Below are 18,656 nucleotides of genomic sequence, written 5' to 3' on the forward strand. Positions count from 1 at the left end.
TACAAAATCATTATGAGGCAGAGGCATTGGTCAAGATTATTATAGGGGCATGCTCTTGAATTTCTGTCTTGGTAATGAAATAGAGAAGTTTGAATGGGCGTCTTCAATCTTTTATTACTTTGAATCTTAATTCAGATGTAATAGTAATTCAGGGATGCTATTAAGTAGGGTGGTTTTTTTTAAAATCAGACTCAATAATGTCAGCCAAGAATTATTTTTTTATCTGTTGGAAATTAAAAAAAGAAATTAATTTCTTCAAAGCACTAGATCATAAATGTTGTGTCAAGATGTAAATTTTATGCCTGGATATGCCCTAATCTTTTTCCTGGGCTTTGATTTGCACACATAGCTTTTATTAAGTAATTTTGAACATAATGGGTTCTGCACTTGCGTAGAGCAACATCCGAACCTCATGGTGCATGCTCAAAGGGGCATGGCCCCGTACCTCCTTGCTGAGTTCCTTCCTGATTGCTGTAGCAGTTGCATTGTTGGATTTTCTCTCTCTCTCAAAATCTGTTCCGTGAAAAGCTGGGCAGTTTTTTCTTCCCTTTTTCATTTTTTTCCTCTTTATCGTCATCGGCCTCCCCCTCCCCCTCTCTCAAATGCTGCATGTATTATTTTTAATAATGGCTTATATCCAAAGGGCCTTCTGACTTGTTTGTTTGTTTGTTTAACAATACCTCTCCATGTGAAGTCACTTTTGAAACTAGGGGATTTTCAAAAGCTCTCTGTGATACAGCATAAAGATGTGTTGTTAAAAGAGTGTGAAAATAAAAATCACTCTGACTCTTCAGTATGTTTAAAGTACTTATTTGGGGATTCCAGGCAGTAATTCTTCAATTATATATACCTTGTAGCTGTAAGATAAGGCAAAACTAATGCTTACAAGTTTTATGTTTTAACCCCAAACTAATTAAACCTTACTATTTTCTTTACAGAATGAGAAATCTCCAGGCCGCTCAACAAGTCGATCAAGTAACATTTCAAAAGTAAGTTACAAGTTATTTTCTGGGAAACCTGTCATGACATACACACTATTTCAGCTGTAATCTGAGTACACGTACTCCACTCAATACAATGTGATGTGCTTCTGAGTTAAATATGCATATGATCAGGCTGCAGGTTCTTTAAATATATCAGAAGCAGGAAAGCAGCTAGGGAAGCAGTTGGACCGCTGGATGAGAGTGGAGTTAAGGGAGTACTAAAGGGGGACAGGGAGATTGCAGAGAAGCTGAATGAATCCTTTGCATCGGTGTTCACTGCGGAAGATATATGGGTCCATCAGACAGGGGAAACACATTCCCTACCGTCGCTTCTCTGCCCGTGTTTTCATTGCTCAGTTACTTCCTCTTTCAAAAGAGCAAGTAAACAGTGAGCACGAGGCCCATTCAGTTGGCTGTTCTAATCGCGCTACTACTCCTACACACAGCAGGAGAGAGCAGCAACTTCCGTGTTTAAAATATATCGGACTTTGTGAAGAGCTTTTTGGTTAAGCAAGGAAGGCAAGAAGGGGCAGAAGGGGCACGGGAGGGAGATGATGTCATGGGAGGGACCTGCGTGCCCAGTAACAAGCATGCAATAAAATGCTCGTCAGATAGAGCTCATAGGACAGATACCTGTGCTTGATCTGATGTTTTCAGGAAGGGAGTCTGAGGAACTGAGGCAAATAATGGTGATAAAATATGAAGTTCTCAACCTTGTTGACAAATTAAAGGCAAATAAATCACCAGGCTGGGATGGTATCCATCATAGAGTTCTCAAAGAACTCAAATATGAAATTGCTGATCTTCTACCCTAAATATGCAACATATCACTAAGCTCCAATTTTTAAAAGGGGATCCGGGGGGATCTAGGAAATTACAGGCTGGTTAGTAAGCATATAGAAGGACAAGTCCATCTAAAAAAGAATTAACAAGACTTCTGCAAAGGCAAGTCCTGTCTCACTGTTTATTTAGACTTCCAAAAGGCTTTTGATAAAGTTCCTCACCAAAGACTCCTGATCAGGCTTAGCAGTCATGGAATGAGGGGAGAGGTCCTCTTATGGATCAGCAACTGGTTAAAGAACAGAATGCAGAAAGTAGGAATAAATGGTTTTCCAATAATAAATAAATAATAATAAATAAATAAATTTTCCAATGGAGGTAAGTAAATAGTGGGGTCCCACAGGGATCTGTATTGGGACCAATTCCTTTAAACTTGTTCATAAATGATCTGGAATTAGGAGTGAGCAGTGATGTGGCCAAGATTTCTGATAACACCAAATTATTTAGGATGATTTAAACAAAAAGGGATTGTGAGGAGCTCCAAAAGGATCTGGCCAAGCTGGGAGAATGGGCATCCAAATTGCAGATGCAGTTCACAGTTCAATGTAAGCAAGTGTAAGGTGATGCATGTTGGGATGGGGGGAAAAAACTTCAAGTATAACCTAATGGGATCTGAGCTGGCATTGACTGACTAAAAAAGAGATCTTGTGGTTGTAGTGGACAGCTCGATGAAAATATCAACCCAGTGTTCAGCTGCTGTAAAGAAGGCAGACTCCATGTTAGGCATTATTAGAAATTGAGAATAAAACTGCCAGTATCATACTGCCTTCTGCAAATCTTTGGTGCGACCATACTTAGAATACTGTGTACAGTATTAGGTCACCACACCTAAAAAAAAGATATCGTAGAGCTGGAAAAAGTGCAGAAAAGGGCAACTAAAAGGATCAAGGGTCTGGAGCATCTCCCCTATGAGGGAAGGTTACAACAGGATTGTTCAGCTTGGAAAAAAGTAGGCTAACGGGAAACATGATAGTGTTGTACAAATTTATGCATGGTGTGGAAAATGTGAATAGGGAGACATTTTTCTCCCTCTCCCATAATACTAAAACCCGGGGTCATCCCATAAAGCTGATTGGTGGGACATTCAGGACAGATAAAAGGAAGTACTTCTTCACACAGCACATAGTTAAACGATAGAATTCACTACCACAAGATGTAGTGAAGGCCACCAATTTGGATGGCTTTAAAAGGGGGTTGGATAAATTCCTGGAGGAGGAGGCTATCAGTGGCTACTAATCCTGATGGGTGGGAGAGTGCTGTTATACCATGTCCTGCTTGTGGTTCTCTGGTAGACAGCTGGTTGGCCATCCCATAGATGGACTCTTGGTCTGATCTCGCATGGCTCTTCTCATGTTCTTATGTTATATTGGCTTTGTATTACTATACTTCTGTTGAAATAATAAAAATATTTAAAAAATTAAAATTGATTGGACATATTGTCTTCAGGTTAGACTGAACAACCCTGAGATTTGGTTATATTGCCATATTTGATCAACATTTATTCTTGGAATGTCATTACACAAAAGGTTATAACTTCTGAGTAATGTCAAAATCAGAGGAAACCTTCGAAATTCTTGTGGTAAAACCTCTTCTCTGGTCCACTTTTCCTTCATTCTAACACCTACACACACACATGATTTGTATATTTTCTTTTTCTGTATTAAACCATGTTTCCCAAAGCAGGGATGGGGAAATCTTATCAGCCCAAGGGTTGAATTTCCTTTTCTGTTGTGCTGCCAGGGCAAAGTGCCAGAGATGGACATAACCAAATTGAAAAATAGGCGTGGCCAAAAGAAAATGTAGGTGGAACCAAAGAGAGGTGGGGCTTGTCTATACAGCTTGTTTACCCTGACCTAAAAGCGCATATTTGCGTTTCAGGACACATGACGCAGCCGTCCATTCGCAGTCACATCAGTTTTTAATGCGATAATGCGCATATTCGCATTTGCAATTTACCGCATTTTGGATCATGTCCGAGTTTGCATCGCATTATGGTTATGTGTCGTTGGGGAGTTAAATCGCATTTTGACATTTGGGAGGAGCTTTCAGGGTAGGACAAAGTGATTTGCTGATTCCCCACCTTCTCTCCTATCGCGTCCTCTAGCTGCCTCTTTCCTTCCTGTCGTTTTCATGTTTTATTAAGATGGAGCTTTGAAAATGAAAACAAAGAGGGGTGAACAGGCAGCGAGAGAGAGGAGACCTGTTCAGTCCCTCGCTCGCCTCCTCCTCTGCTGCCTCGTTCCTTTCCCCACTAATTTTTCCTCTTCTATGAATCTGCGAAGCTTCGCAGATAAAATTTATAGCTTATCTCATTTAGAATCCATAGCCTCGTATATGCGATAATATGCATATGCGCAATAATAACTGCACTATAAAAAAAATTTCAGGAGATAAATCACTGTTGCTGCTGCAGTGTGATGCTCTTTACCTAGATTCAAATCAACGAATATTCGGGTTAAAATTAAATGAGAAGCAATCCCGCTATCGTATAGACGGGGGCAGAGTGGCTATTTTTAATTATAGTAATATAAGAACAAACGTGGCATATAGATTGGACTTATCAGGCTAGGTCTATTATGTACCATGGGGTATGATAATAAAAACACTGTCAGAATGTTACAACAAGAATCAATATTAAAAGCCAAGTTTACTTTTCTGAATATAGGAGATAAGAATATGATAATCTTATTTCAGTTGCACAAAAAACAGGTGTTGTCCTTAACCACAAACAGTATACTAGAAAACCAAGGAGGTTAAGATGATAGATTTCAACAAAATTTTATAGTAAAATAAGATGAAATATACAATCAAGACTATAGCGCACTTACAATATACAATACATTACACATTTAAAAATACAAAAACCAGATTTTGTTCTACATATTATGAAATCTCTTCTAACCAAGCCTACTCACAGGTGGTACTTTGTAAAAAAAATTCTGAATGACTCAGATATCCAGAAGGCAAAGTAAATGAGAGATCTATTTTTAAAATGTTGCTCTGATATGGATCTACATAACATTATGTGCAATATTTGTAAATTGTGTGATATAGTACATTAAACAGCTGTCATGCACCCAGCGCATATTTAGGTGAAAGTAAGTCCCAGCATCTTCAGTATGAGTTACTCCTATGTAAGTGTGTATAGGATTGCAACCTTAATGCCATAGCCCATCCCATCATTTATGATATTGTATTTCTCTGCAGTATTAGCATAACATAAACAAAAAAGATGTGATGTTACTCTTTAAAGAGCAGATGCATAAAGTGATATCCCCAGTTAGAGAGTATACACATACATGAATTCAGAGAGATAGAGAAAAGTTGTAAACAGTAAGACCAAAGGCCATGAAATGTAAAGGGCAGCAAGCGTATACAAGAAAAGAACAATAACCTATTCATGACAAGAATCACTGTGATGAAACTAATTTAATATGTACGAAAGGGCAGCAATGATAAGAAAGTCAATCCCAACTGGTGTCTTAATTCAATAGACTGAAGTTTTCTGATGTATTCTAATGTATTAATTTCACACTGAAGCCTCCATTTGAAGTATGTAACTTTCAGATCAGCAACAGTCAAAAACACCAACAACACGCTTTCAAAATTGATTATACAAGAGTCAATAGGCCAATCTCTGAAAAATTGTTAGAGAATTTCTCCTCCCCCCTGGCAATTGCCCCCTCCCCCCCATTTCTCTACCCACAAAAAGGGTGGAGAATTTTGAGATGTTCACTCACTGGTTTCTGAGTGCTGTCATTTCATAAATATGTCTGTGTATTCTCTTGCATAATGTCTTTGCCCTATGTAAACATTAGAAAGGCATTATTGACAAGTGATATATAATATTGAGTTTATTTAAGATAATCTATGTTCTGTCTTTCTGCTAAAAATATAGAGCTAAAGGTTAGAAGATACGCAGGTGAATATAAGCCATTAACTGTCAGTAGTGATGAGCTGACCCACTTCAGAACAGAGATGTTTAAATTTGGTTATTGAATTCAGACTCTATTGAGATTTGGTTTCCTGTAACATGAAGTAATTGTCTCTCTTGGGTGTTAAAATAGCACAGCAAGAAAAATGCTCTCACCAGTGACTACTATATTTCATCAGTTACTGCTGATGTGGAGCGGGCACTCTGTTCTTTTTGGGATTGGGCACAAAATGTAGCAGACCTACTTCTACCTCTTGAATTATTGGACTTCGTTTGTTTACATATTTTGTGTGAATATCTTTGTATCTGTCAACTGATGATAAACACTTAGTGTATCTGACACAGTTGGTTCTAGTCCATAAACGTTCACACCACAATATCACTGTTAGGCATTATGGTGTCACAAGACTTTTTGTTTGTCCTAAAGATATTGACACATCTATTCTTCTGGAATTTGTAATATAGGATTGTATTTTTGTAACATCTTATGATGATAGTACATCGTATGATAATACTAGCTGCATTTTATCTTAAGCACTGATTTACTGCTACAGTAAGGCCTGGTTCAGACAACACGCTAAACCATGCAGCTTAGCCACAAAATGGTTAAGGGAATGCATTAACCTTAATGCATTCCCTTAACCATTTTGTGGTTAAGCAGTATGATTTAGCGTGTTGTCTGAACCAGGCCTAAGTCTTAGAACTTTATTATTATTCAAACAAGAACAGCCAGAGAGAGAGATGCAGAAGCTTGAGCCTTACCTCTGATTTTCACACTAAACTTTAATTCTTTGCACTGTAGTGCAAGATAAATAATAGGTTTAGAGTTATGGTAGAGGTTTTGTGAGGCTTAATTAAAGCTTGTAAAATACCATGAAATGCTGAGATGAAAGGAGACATGGAAAAGCAAACCACATTAATAATGGGGGGGGGGGAAATCTCAGGTACCTTTCATCATGGGCAATTGCTTTGAATTAAGAATGATCCCTAAGTTTAGTCTTTTATCAGGCTCATGTAACCCAAACATAACACCTGTTTACTCAGAAGTAAATCCTACTGAGTTCAATGGGGCTTAGTCCCAGATAAGTATGCATAGAATTGCAGTCTAAGCCACAATTCTGTGCATGCTTACTTTGGAGTAAGCGTGATTGAATTCAGTGGGGCTTCCTTCTGAGTAAACATGCATAGGATTCTATGTCACATCATTTGAAAAAATATGTTCAGATCCCAAAGGCTTACTTACATATAAATGGAACTCAATTCTTGAATGGCAATCAACATTCAAGAGTAAATATGAAATGCCTTTCAATTAAGAGACATTTTACAGAATATGCCTTAAAAGAAGTTAACGAGAAGTAGGGACTGGGAAGAACAAGAAAAAAGAATATTAAATGAAGGAATTGGGAGATGGCATTCCAAGGGGGTTCCATCAAATTGTATTTGTCTGCTAATAACAGATTTTGGCCAGGGTTCAAATACTTAGGTGTGTTCAAGGATTTGCGTGTCCTTTGATTCTCAATCTTTTTCTTTTTTCTTTGAACTATACATCAGTTTTCCATATCAAAAACTGTATTTATTTATTTATTTATTACATTTTTTATACCGCCCAATAGCCGAAGCTCTCTAATGCGGAGGAATGCTGTTCAATAAATATGTGCCCAAAACCCGTTGCACATGCAGAATAAAGGCTTCAGTATAGAGGTCACTTCCAATTATTTCAGGGTGTTTAGTTTATTTAATAGTAAGTCTACTGGCACCAATGGGAACTTTCCCCCAATCTCTTATCACAGTGGAAGGAGGGGGAATTTTCAAAAAGATCGTGACTGGGAAGTGTAATTCTTCCTTCCCTGTGTGCACTAGTTCCAATAAAAATATGTAGAAACCCTTTAAATAATTGTCAGTGACACATTTAGCATAACATGCAGTTAGGCCCCTAATTGTATGGTTCTTTGGCTGTTGTTACAGGTATTATATTGGAGTCTTTTAAGGATTTTTTGCGCTTAAACACATGCTTCATGAAATTTATTCATAGATGTGAAAGGAGCCCAAATGACTATATGAGTTATAAAGTGAGACCTGATTTTATTTTATTTTTAAAGTGGGGGAAAGCTGATTCAAACTTCACAAAACTACTACTGGGAAAAACTGAACAGTACACACATTACTTCATGTCCATGCTCTTAAGAACACAGGTGTAATGATCAACTTGTCTCTAATTGTGAAACTCCATTATCATGATGGGATTGATCTTTTGTACTTATCCCTCTATCTTCTGGACAATGTTTATAAATATAAAGCTAGAAATAGGGAGATGAACTGAAGCTGAACTACAAAAAGAGTTTAGAGAGATTTTTGGTTAACTCGAATCGAACCTGAATCTAAAATCTCTTGGTTGCCCTAATTGCAAAAACTGGTAACCCCATCAGAATAAGCAGTTCAATAAACAGAAGTTCAGGAAGTTCTTTAGAGGGGTAAGACAGGGCTTTTCTATCTTTTTCCTACAAACTTAAAGAAGGCGGCAAACACCCAGATTTCCCTTCTAGAAGAGGAAGCAGGTTGTGTTCATACATCACACTAAACTATAGTTTAACACAGAGGTGCAAACTTATTGCAGCCCAAGAGCCAAATTTCATTTCGAAGAAGCTCTTCAGTCATGCATTCCAGTGATGGACAGAGCCATAGGTAAAAGCAGTGATTCCAAAACATACAACAACAAAATGACCCATTGAAGTTTAAGGCTCTTACTGGCAGTAATGAAGCCTTAAGAGAGTCATTTCAACCTTTTAATATAGGGGGGAAAGTAGGGTGGCCTTCTCTCCAGTTTTGCTGGAAATCTCTGGGTTTTCATGCCCTGGGGGTGGGGGTGGGGAAAGGATTTTAAAATTACCCTAAAACCTCTGAACGGCATGGGTGGGGAGAGCAGGTCGTGCCTTTTTCGGGCCTCTGGAAAGTGCACGGATCGCCTACATTAATCGGTGGCTGATCTGTGCAGTTTCCATAGGCCAAAAAACCGAGCGCCCTGCCCACCCACACCAATGGAGGCTGAAAGGGTCTCTTATTTATTTATTTAGAACATTTATATACCGCTCCCCATTGAAAAATTTCGGAGCGGTGTACAAGATGAAATGAAATAAAAACAGAATAAAACAGTTAAAACAAAATTTAAAAGAAGCAAAACCAGAGATTCAAGGCTGCATATTAAGGAAAGGCTTCCTGGAATAAAGATGTTTTCTAGAGGCGCAGAAAGGAGTACAAGGTTGGCGCCTGCCTGACCTCCAGAGGCAGGGAATTCCACAGGAGGGGTGCCACCACGCTGAAGGCTCTTCCCCTGGTGGATTCCAATCGGAGGATGGATCTAGGTGGAACCACCAGGAGCAGACCCTTGGATGACCTCAGTGACCGGGCAGGTTGGTAAAGGAGAAGGCGCTCTCTCAGGTATCCTGGTCCCAAGTTGTTTAGGGCTTTGTACACAAGTACAAGAACCTTAAACCTGGCCCGGTAGCAAATAGGCAGCCATCGCAGCTCCCTCAGCAGAGGAGTTACATGCTGGAAAGGGGCAGCTCCAGACAACAGCCGAGCTGCAGTATTCTGCACTAGCTCCAGCTTCCGGAGCAGCTTCAAGGGCAGCCCCACATAGAGCGCATTGCAGTAATCCAATCTTGAGGTTACCAATGCCTGTACCACCATGGCCAAGCTATCCCTGTCCAGGAGAGACCGTAGGTGGCGAACCAACCGAAGATGGTAAAAGGCACTCCGAGCCGTGGCGGCTAATTGAGCCTCCAACGACAGAAATGGGTCTACCCCCAAACTACGAACCTGTTCTTTCAGAGGCAGTGCAACTCCATCCAGAACAGGCAATGAGCCTGTCTTCTGGACTCGGGAACCATTCGCTCACAGGGCTTCCGTCTTGCCAGGATTCAGTCTCAGTTTATTGGCCCTCATCCAGCCCATTACTGAGTCTAGGCACTGGTCCAGGACCTGCACAGCCTCACCTGATTCAGTTGTCAGGGAGATAGAGCTGCGTGTCATCAGCGTATTGATGGCATTAAGAGACCCTTTCAGCCTTAATTTACGTGGGCAGACGGGGCACTCATTTTGGGGGCCAAATAGTGGGACTTGAGCTTCCCAATTTCATCAGAGCACATTCGATGAGGAGGTTGGCCATGTCAACAGCCTTTTGGGAGAGGTTTTTCACTACCAGAACTTCGTTGGGCTGCAATGTGGTCAAAGCCTTCTACATTTATTTTGCTTATAGACAGGATGTACAGTCTCGACAGGATTGCAACTTTGGTTGGGCTGACTTGTTGGCATTGCTGCAGTAAATATGGCATACATCTATCCTCCTCCAGTAACTGAGCTTGTTAATCACCTACATGTTTGATGCACAGAGACCACGAAGCTGCTTACCTGTAGCTGTAGTTTTTCAACTGGTCATCTGAGCGTTCACACAACCCACCCACAGTCCCCGCTTTGGTGTCAGGGCCTCTACTAAGGTCAATGTCAGGTGTGGATTTTTCTCTCATATCCAAGGCCAGATTAGGCAGTCTCAAGGAACTGAGGGAATAGGTGGGAATCCGATGTAACAATGTGCAGTCGAACTGAATGGGAGGGTTCCTGCCAAAATGATTTTCAGCTATGGAAGTTTCCTGAATTGAGGCTCTGCGCGGGCGCAGAACCCATATGTGTGAATGCAGAGATGACCACGTGAACAACTACAATTTCAGGTAAGCAACCTGTCTTTATCTCTCCAGTGTTTCATTTTTTATAAGTACTTTTATTTATTTTAATTGGCATTCATGAGGGGAGTGTGAGTGAGTGATGTCTTGGTGTTATATCTGAATCAACTCAATGCATTCAGGCATGATGTAAATTTTGGTTTAATATTATGAGAAAGAGCTGCAGCTAGCCATGAGTTCACATACTACTGCTTCCCTTTCCTTTTGTGGTGAGGTTGTGAGGAAGAGATTGGAAGCTTCGATTTCTGTTTTAGATTTAGCACAGTTGAGCATGTCTTCTGAAAGATAGTCTTCTGAAGGGGCATCTCAACTCTGGTTTGTTGAAACAAGCCAACTTTAAAAACTAACAAACCATAGTTAAGTTTAACCACAGTTCGTATGGATTTGTATGTGATGACATGCTGCAGTTAATCTAAAACAGAAGCAAAAGCTTCCAAATTCTTGCTTGCAGTCATGCCAGAGAGGGAAAGGGGAGCTTGTAACCGCCCAGAGAGCTTCGGCTATTGGGTGGTATAAAAATGTAATACCCTATTTCTTCGATTCTAAGACGCACTTTTTTTCCCATATAAACATCTCTAAAAATGGGGTGCGTCTTAGAATCGCCGGTGTGTCTTACGTTTTTTTTTTCTGTTGGTGGTACTGAAATTAGTGTGCGTCTTACAATCAATGGCGTCTTACAATCGAAGAAATACGGTAAATAAAGTAAATAAATAAATCTCAAGGCTTGCTGTGGCTCATGCTTATAATGGTATGAACAAGACCAGTGTGTGTCACTCTGGTAATAAGCCACAGTAAAATGTCAAGTGATTTCTCTAGAACTAGGGTGACCATATGAAAAGGAGGACAGGACTCCTGTATCTTTAACAGTTGCATAGAAAAGGGAATTTCAGCAGGTGTCATTTGTATATGTGGAGAACCTGGTGAAATTCCCTCTTCATCACAACAGTTACAGCTGCAGGTGCCCTGCCTTCTTTTAAATCTGGTCACTCTAGTATAGCTCCTGCAGCTTTAACTGTTGTCATGAAGAGGAAATTTCACCAGGTTCTCATTATTATTATTAATAATAATAATACAAATGACACCTGCTGAAATTCCCTTTTCTATGCAATTGTTAAAGATACAGGAGACCTGTCCTCCTTTTCATATGGTCACCTTATCTAGAACTGAATATTACACCAGTGTGCATGAAACCCCACTCTTGCAAACTGTCATTTCCGAATACTTACATTGGCTTATATATTGCATCTCAGTTCATTTTTTAAAAAACCTCTAGACAAACTGCTGCCATATACGTTGACATTTCAAAAGCAGGTTGCATATATAGATATTCAGTCCATTCAATAATGTACCTACTGCCAAGAGCACAGAAGATTAGGAAAGGAGATTAATATGATTTGTAATAATTGCCATTGGAAGATTGATCAGATGAGAAAAGAAAATGACTTGGAATAAAATAGAGAAAGAAATTAATTTCCTCAGTTTGAGTGAAAATAAGGAAGAAATAGCTGCATTTTGGTGGTACAAAGCATCCCTAACCAAGCTGTTGAGCAAGATATTAGGTTGTGAATACTACATCAGAGGGCAGCATTACAGTAACTTATTACATCTGCAGGCATGAAAGCCCTAGGTATTTGTGAAAGCAGTGGCATACTAGAGTAAACCTGTCAACGTAGGCAAGCAGTTGTAAATCTCCCCCTACCCCCAATATCCACACACACACACTAAATTTACTGCTCCTCTAGATATTCATTTATACAAGAGACACACACTTCAAAAGAGGGCACAAACAATGTAGCACTTTCTTTTGAATTATCTTCTGATGACAAGTTCACACAATAAAAAAAAACTCACTCTGGCTGTGTGTGTTTCTGCAGCACAAATGACAGAAGAGTGGGAAGGTGTCCAATTCTCTTCCTGATAATAGACTAGTTGGCATTTTGACATGTGGATGGCTTTTCTTTTCTTTTTACTAAGACACATAGATTGCTCATCCCCCTGCTTCTTGAGGGCTGGGGCAAGGCATCTCTTCCTCTGAAAATGTTAAGATATTTTATTTTTCAGATGGAGACTTTTGCAGCTCTGCATGTGCACCAAGAGATTTCCATTCTAGTGGCTCCCATTTCTAGACGTTTTAATAGTATGTAGCATGGTTTCATTACCTGCTCTGTGTCTTCTTTCTAGATGGTTAATGCCTTCTGAAGTGTGTAAATAATTTAAGAACAGTTACAACTTGAGAAGGATCTGGTGGATTTGTTTCTTTCCTCTGTGGTTATACAGTGGGACTAATCTGTTTGCATTATAATCTGCGGTAGATGTGTTGACATGTATGTGGGACTGCCTGCTTATACTGAAATGCTTCTTGTATGAAATGCTGCTAATTATTTTTCTCCGTGCTAAACATAATTCAAGCACTCCTCAGAGAGAAGAAAGTATAATTTTCATTTTACCAAGAGGCATGCATAAAAAATACCCTGCTTATTTTTTTTAATAAGTGGATCTATAGTATGGATAATATGGATCTATAATATATGATCTGATAATGTATTTTATTTTATAACAGCTTTGAAAAATAGTTACTGTTAAAGGATACCCTAAGGAAAATGTATTCCTTAAAATGACCGTGAAGCTCTTGATTGCATATATTTAAAATTTAGTACATGGTGAAAACAACAATTTGGTTTATTTTAACTTGATGCTCTCTGCTAGTTGGCCACATCGACAAGCTTAATATTTAATAACTAATCTTCTCGTAACAAAGAACCAATAAAATACTGGCTGAAATTTTGAGTTGACACCCCTTTACTCCTATCTCCTTATTCTAATAGGAGAGATACAGATCTATCTAGTATTGCTAGCTTGTTGAGTATTGTCTGTTCCCTAAACTTCTTTGGTTATTTCCTTTTGTTGCTTCCATACGTTGAATTTCTTTTTCCTCTGAAAGAACACAGCAACTCAGCTCTGGGTCCATTTATGAAGTCTTATGCCCATTGATTTTAATGGGACTAAAAGATTAAAGCCACTGTATTTTATAGCAAGATTGCAGAATGTTTTCATTGGTTTGCAGCTTCAAAGATTAATAAGGCTATATTGGAGCATTTGCATTTTGTTCCTGAATACACTTGACCTGTTTAAACTGATGTTATGATGAAACTGAGGATATATTTTAAAAATTGCTATGAATACTCAATAGAGCCTGATTTATTTACTCAAAAGGTGTGGGAGATGTTTATAATGACTGTAAATACAATAGGTGTGAAATAAAGTCTTTGTCGTGCTTCTCTAAACCTCCCGCCTTACTGGGAAACAATAAAGAGGCCTGCCATGTAATCCACAAAGCTTTATTCAAGCAATAAATATCTCTTCCCACCTGAAGAGTCTAACTTCTAGGAACTTTTCTTTAGGCAAAACTATGCAAACTAAGTGAGACAATTGTCTTTTCAAGAAGAATGGGAAGCCTTTTCCCAGAATGCTTTGACTTCAGGGAGACTAGTTCTGTAGAAGCCTCTGGTGAGAAGCTAACCAGGCTGACCTTCTCTCACCTTCTTTTAACTCCAACCATTTTAGTCTGTGGCATACTCTACGATCAGCTAGCCTTTCAGTGCTCTCCCCCTCGGAAGAATACTGATTTCCCACAGACTGTGTTTTGTTTACACTTTCATAGAATCATAGAATCATAGAAAAGTAGAGTTGGAAGGGGCCTACAAGGCCATCGAGTCCAACCCCCTGCTCAATGCAGGAATCCACCCTAAAGCATCCCTGACAGATGGTTGTCCAACTGCCTCTTGAATGTCTCTAGTGTGGGAGAGCCCACAACCTCCCTAGGTAACTGATTCCATTGTCGTACTGCTCTAACAGTCAGGAAGTTTTTCCTGATGTCCAGCTGGAATCTGGCTTCCTGTAACTTGAGCCCGTTATTCCGTGTCCTGCACTCTGGGAGGATCGAGAAGAGATCCTGGCCCTTCTCTGTGTGACAACCTTTTAAGTATTTCAGAGTTAAGGTCTGGAGAAGGAGTATTTGCAGCTGGTGAAGGGCCCATGAGAGACACCTCTTCCACTCCCCGTATAGGCTGGAATGTTTCTTCTGCTTCAGAATCTGATTCTGATTGATTGGCTGAAACTCCTTCCCCCAGCCTAAGGGGAACAGGCCTAGTCATGACAGCCTTGCTGTAATTTACACTCGATTTGGACATGTGAACACAAATACCTGGAAACAATTTATATAAACTTATATATTTGATATGTGTGCACTTTGGATAGAAACATAATTTATTATTTACATGAAAACGTATACCCCACCTTTCTAATACATATGTATTGCTCAAGAAAGTTGACATCAGTTATAAAATCACAATGTTAAGGATTGAGGTTCAAGTGGTTACTGTTCTGTGTTACATATATTTTTCAAACAGTTTGATGGACAATGTTGTATTAAATTGAACAGCTGCATTGCACATCCCCAAAATGTACTCTATAAAAGCTATGACAATATTAATATTAATTAAGGAGCTTTGTTCCATAGAAAATGACAGCTCAAAATAGCCTCATAAGCATCTTCATTCCTCTGTGCAGTCATATTGACCTCAAAAGTAGTTTTTGCCTTGATTTCTTCATTTATATATTCATTTTTTTCACTTCTGGAATTTTAGCCCTTTTTAACTAAGTTTGTGATTTGCTTGATAAAAGTTCCGTATAATAATTTTAGAAAAGTGTCCGTCTCAAGCTAATATAGTTGTCAGTCTGCATCAATATGTATGCTGAAGCCTCTATAAAGATTTTTTAAAGTGCTATTTTGACTTCTGGTGTTACGCAGAAATGATGAAATTTATCTGGACAGTGAGAGTTTCAAATAGCATATCATTAAAGTGGATACTTCTGGCTCGAAGAGAGCTTGTTACTATGGCAGCAAATGCTGTTCTGGTACACATCACATTCATAGTCTTGGAGGAAACCCACCCCCTGCTGTCACTAATGTTATAAGTGAACACATTACAAGTTAGGAAGATAATGTGCATTTCAAATTTGGTGGTGAAGGCTGGTCACAATCATAAACAGATATAGAAATGAAAAAACCTGTCATCTAACGTGTCAACCATGGGATGACTGAATGCATGTGGCATATTTGACTTGCATGCCTTCTGTATAAGACGCTGCAACTCCAAAACTGAATGTAGTTTAGTTGATGGACTTGCTTTTGGACCATATTTAGGAGCAGCTGGAGATTTGTGAATTTATTGACAGTGTTGTTTCTAGGATCAGATTTCTGTCGAGTAGTCTATATAGTAATTTTAGTTTTGTAATTTACACCCCACCTTTCTGTATTTCTGTATATACAGCACGTGTAAGCCTGTGGGATTGGGAATGCATGTGCTTACCCAGGTAGGGGCTGTCTGGAGAACCTTCCAAGATATTGTCATCTTTGGAACTTGTTAGAACTTACACAATTATTGTGAGTGATTTGTTAATTTGTAATTAATCAGGTTTTGATGTTTTGAACATAGTGTTACCACCTGTGATCAGGCTTGGATTGCTCATAAATTGCCCTTCCATCTATATTTATATTGGGCTCATATTTATTAATTTAATGTATTAAATACCTCATAAATACATTTCTCTAGGCGTTTTACAAAACATAGCAACACAACAATACAAATCCCAATAAAAACAATCAGCAATACAAAATTAACAAGCATGCCAATGCAATTAAAATGACTACCAGATATTATAACCCTGATCCCCAGGTGTTTCCTCTGTGGCTTTTGGATTAGGGGCGGGGTATATTTAGAGTCAGCATCTTGTTGAATGCTTTTCCTCCATCATCAATAACTTCCTAGCTAAGAGCCATGTACATTGTCAACACTACACAAATAATAAATAATCATCACAGGAATATGGCTAAAATATTATCTGCCATTTTATCCCACCATCTCTTGAACTGAACTGTGTGCATTCATTTAAATTGTCAAGGTAAAAAGCTAGTGTAGCATACTGTGTGGGGCACTGAACAACAAATTAGGAAGTCACTTGTTCAAGTATAGTCTCTGCTATAAGACAACCATTCTGTCCATATTCCCTTCTGCGTATGGAGATGATAATATTGACTTTACAGCATGTGTAAGGTCTTTACAGTATGTAAAGAGAGGAGCTTCTCAGGGGTGGAATTCTACAACTGTAGCACCACCATTGAAAAATCCCTTTCCTGAAACTCAACAATCTTGGGGCACATCTACACCAAGCAGGATATTGCACTATGAAAGCAGTATATAAAAGGCAGGAGTCACACTACTGCTTTATAGCAGTACTGAAGTGAACGGACAACAGTTGGAGCCCATAAACTGCTTTCATACCACTATATCCTGCTTGGTGTGGCTCCTGCCTTTTATATACCGCTTTCATGGTGCAATATCCTGCTGGGTGTAGATGAGCACTCATACTAAGATTGACTATAGAGCAAAGCCTCTGAAGATGATTTTAAAGCTAGGGTAAGTTCATATGGGCACAAATGGTCCTTCAGATAAGCTATTCCTGTTCAGGACTGTAAATGTAACTACAAACACTTTACATTTCACCCAGAAACAATTTGACAAACCAGTGCATTTGATGTAGGATCAATGCAATGTGTGCTGGCCATGTTGTTCCAACCAGCCTCCTGGCAGCTACATTTTGAACTTCTATAAAAAAAGCCTTTCCATGTAGAGAACATTGCAGTATTCCAACCTGGATATACTGTAATCTGGGCATGAGTAAGTGAGGCTAGGTCTAACATCTCCAGGTAAGCTTACAGCTGACACATTAATCAAAGTGCATATCTCCTGCACATCCAGAAATAGTGCCCAATCCAGAAGCATCCCAAAACTACATACCTTTCCTGTGTCACATTAGCCTGTCTTTATAAAAATATATGTCTACACTTTTTCTGCAACGACATCCTTTTACAAGTAACTCAGCCTGTATAATGTAAGTTTTCATTAGCACCTCTCTTTCTCTCTCTCTTGCACATACACACACTTGTCTATATTCAGAATATCTCTTTACTTTAGTACGATATACTCTATTTCCCTTTGATATAGCTGTGTGCTTTTAGTAACACACACATACATGTTCTCTCTGGACCACAGTACCCTAAATTTTGAGTGTGTATATCTAAAGGTGCTTGTTCAGAACAGAATAGGTATGTTATTATTAGCTGTCTTGAGCACCATTTTGGGTGGAAAGGTGGTATATAAATAAGTAAATTTAATTAATTAATGAAATATTTTCCTGCACAATATTTGCCCTCTATTGTATTTTTCTATCTTCTTAGTAGCATTCTTAGCCTTTCACACATATCTACTACTCCCCTCTGTGCTACAATCTTATGCCTTTAGGCCAAACTAGATGCAATGTGGGGTAGAGGAAAGAGCCATATAAATAAAAATAATAATCTGCATGTCCTGCTTTTCACATCAAAATTGGGGAGTGGGGTTGTGGTGTTACCCCACAGTTGAGTATCTTGTATACATCTAATTAGTATGTCTGGTGAGTATGGAATGTTAGAACTGAGTGGGTGTGGTTTGTGATTTAATAGGTAGAGTGGAGGGACTGAGGGGAAGAGCAGTAGATTGTTGTTGGGGGTAGTGGTGGTGTGTGTTGAGTTGTTGTGTGGGAATTGTTGTGGAATGAGAGGAGATTAATTGCTAGGGATTTAGGATTGGTGGAGAGAGAGAGAGAGATGGTTGGTGAGTGGGGAGTTTGGATTAGGCAGGATTGGAAGCATTATATTTTCACTTGAAGCCTTTAACATTACAATAAACTTATTATTTTGTTAGCTACCAATTACCAAGTGTCAGCTTGGCATTATTTACCTGCCTCACAGTTATCAAACACCCACACCAGAATATACCCACAGTACATTTAAAAACAGAACCTGTATTTAACCGGTTTCCCTCATAGCTAGGGGGAAAGGATTTATTTAACCCTCCTTCAGGTTTTCAAGTGGTGATGCTTGGCCTGAGAAGGGTTTATGTGGCGGGCCTAGTATAGGTGTAACGTCACAAGGGTCTGCCTACTTTTTACAATGAAAGATGCATGCAGGTAAGTGGAGCTGAACCCTCCCCTGTCTTACCTCATTGCATTATGTTACTGCACTGTTCTCTCAGGCTGGTTCTGATAGCAGAAGTAATACTT

At 39.1% G+C, this 18,656-nt stretch overlaps 1 protein-coding gene across 2 annotated transcripts in view; it reads left to right on the forward strand.

The window, feature by feature from the left end:
* Positions 1-18,656, forward strand: part of MARCHF1 (membrane associated ring-CH-type finger 1) — a 177,689-nt gene that overhangs the window by 101,831 nt on the left and 57,202 nt on the right. For both annotated transcript variants that reach the window (XM_063136100.1, XM_063136099.1), the window contains exon 3: positions 939-989. In XM_063136100.1, coding sequence (XP_062992170.1) covers positions 939-989 — 51 coding nt within the window. The remainder of the gene's footprint in view (positions 1-938; positions 990-18,656) is intronic.

This window comes from Elgaria multicarinata, chromosome 10 (genome assembly GCF_023053635.1).
Source record: "Elgaria multicarinata webbii isolate HBS135686 ecotype San Diego chromosome 10, rElgMul1.1.pri, whole genome shotgun sequence".
Classification (NCBI taxonomy): domain Eukaryota; kingdom Metazoa; phylum Chordata; class Lepidosauria; order Squamata; family Anguidae; genus Elgaria; species Elgaria multicarinata.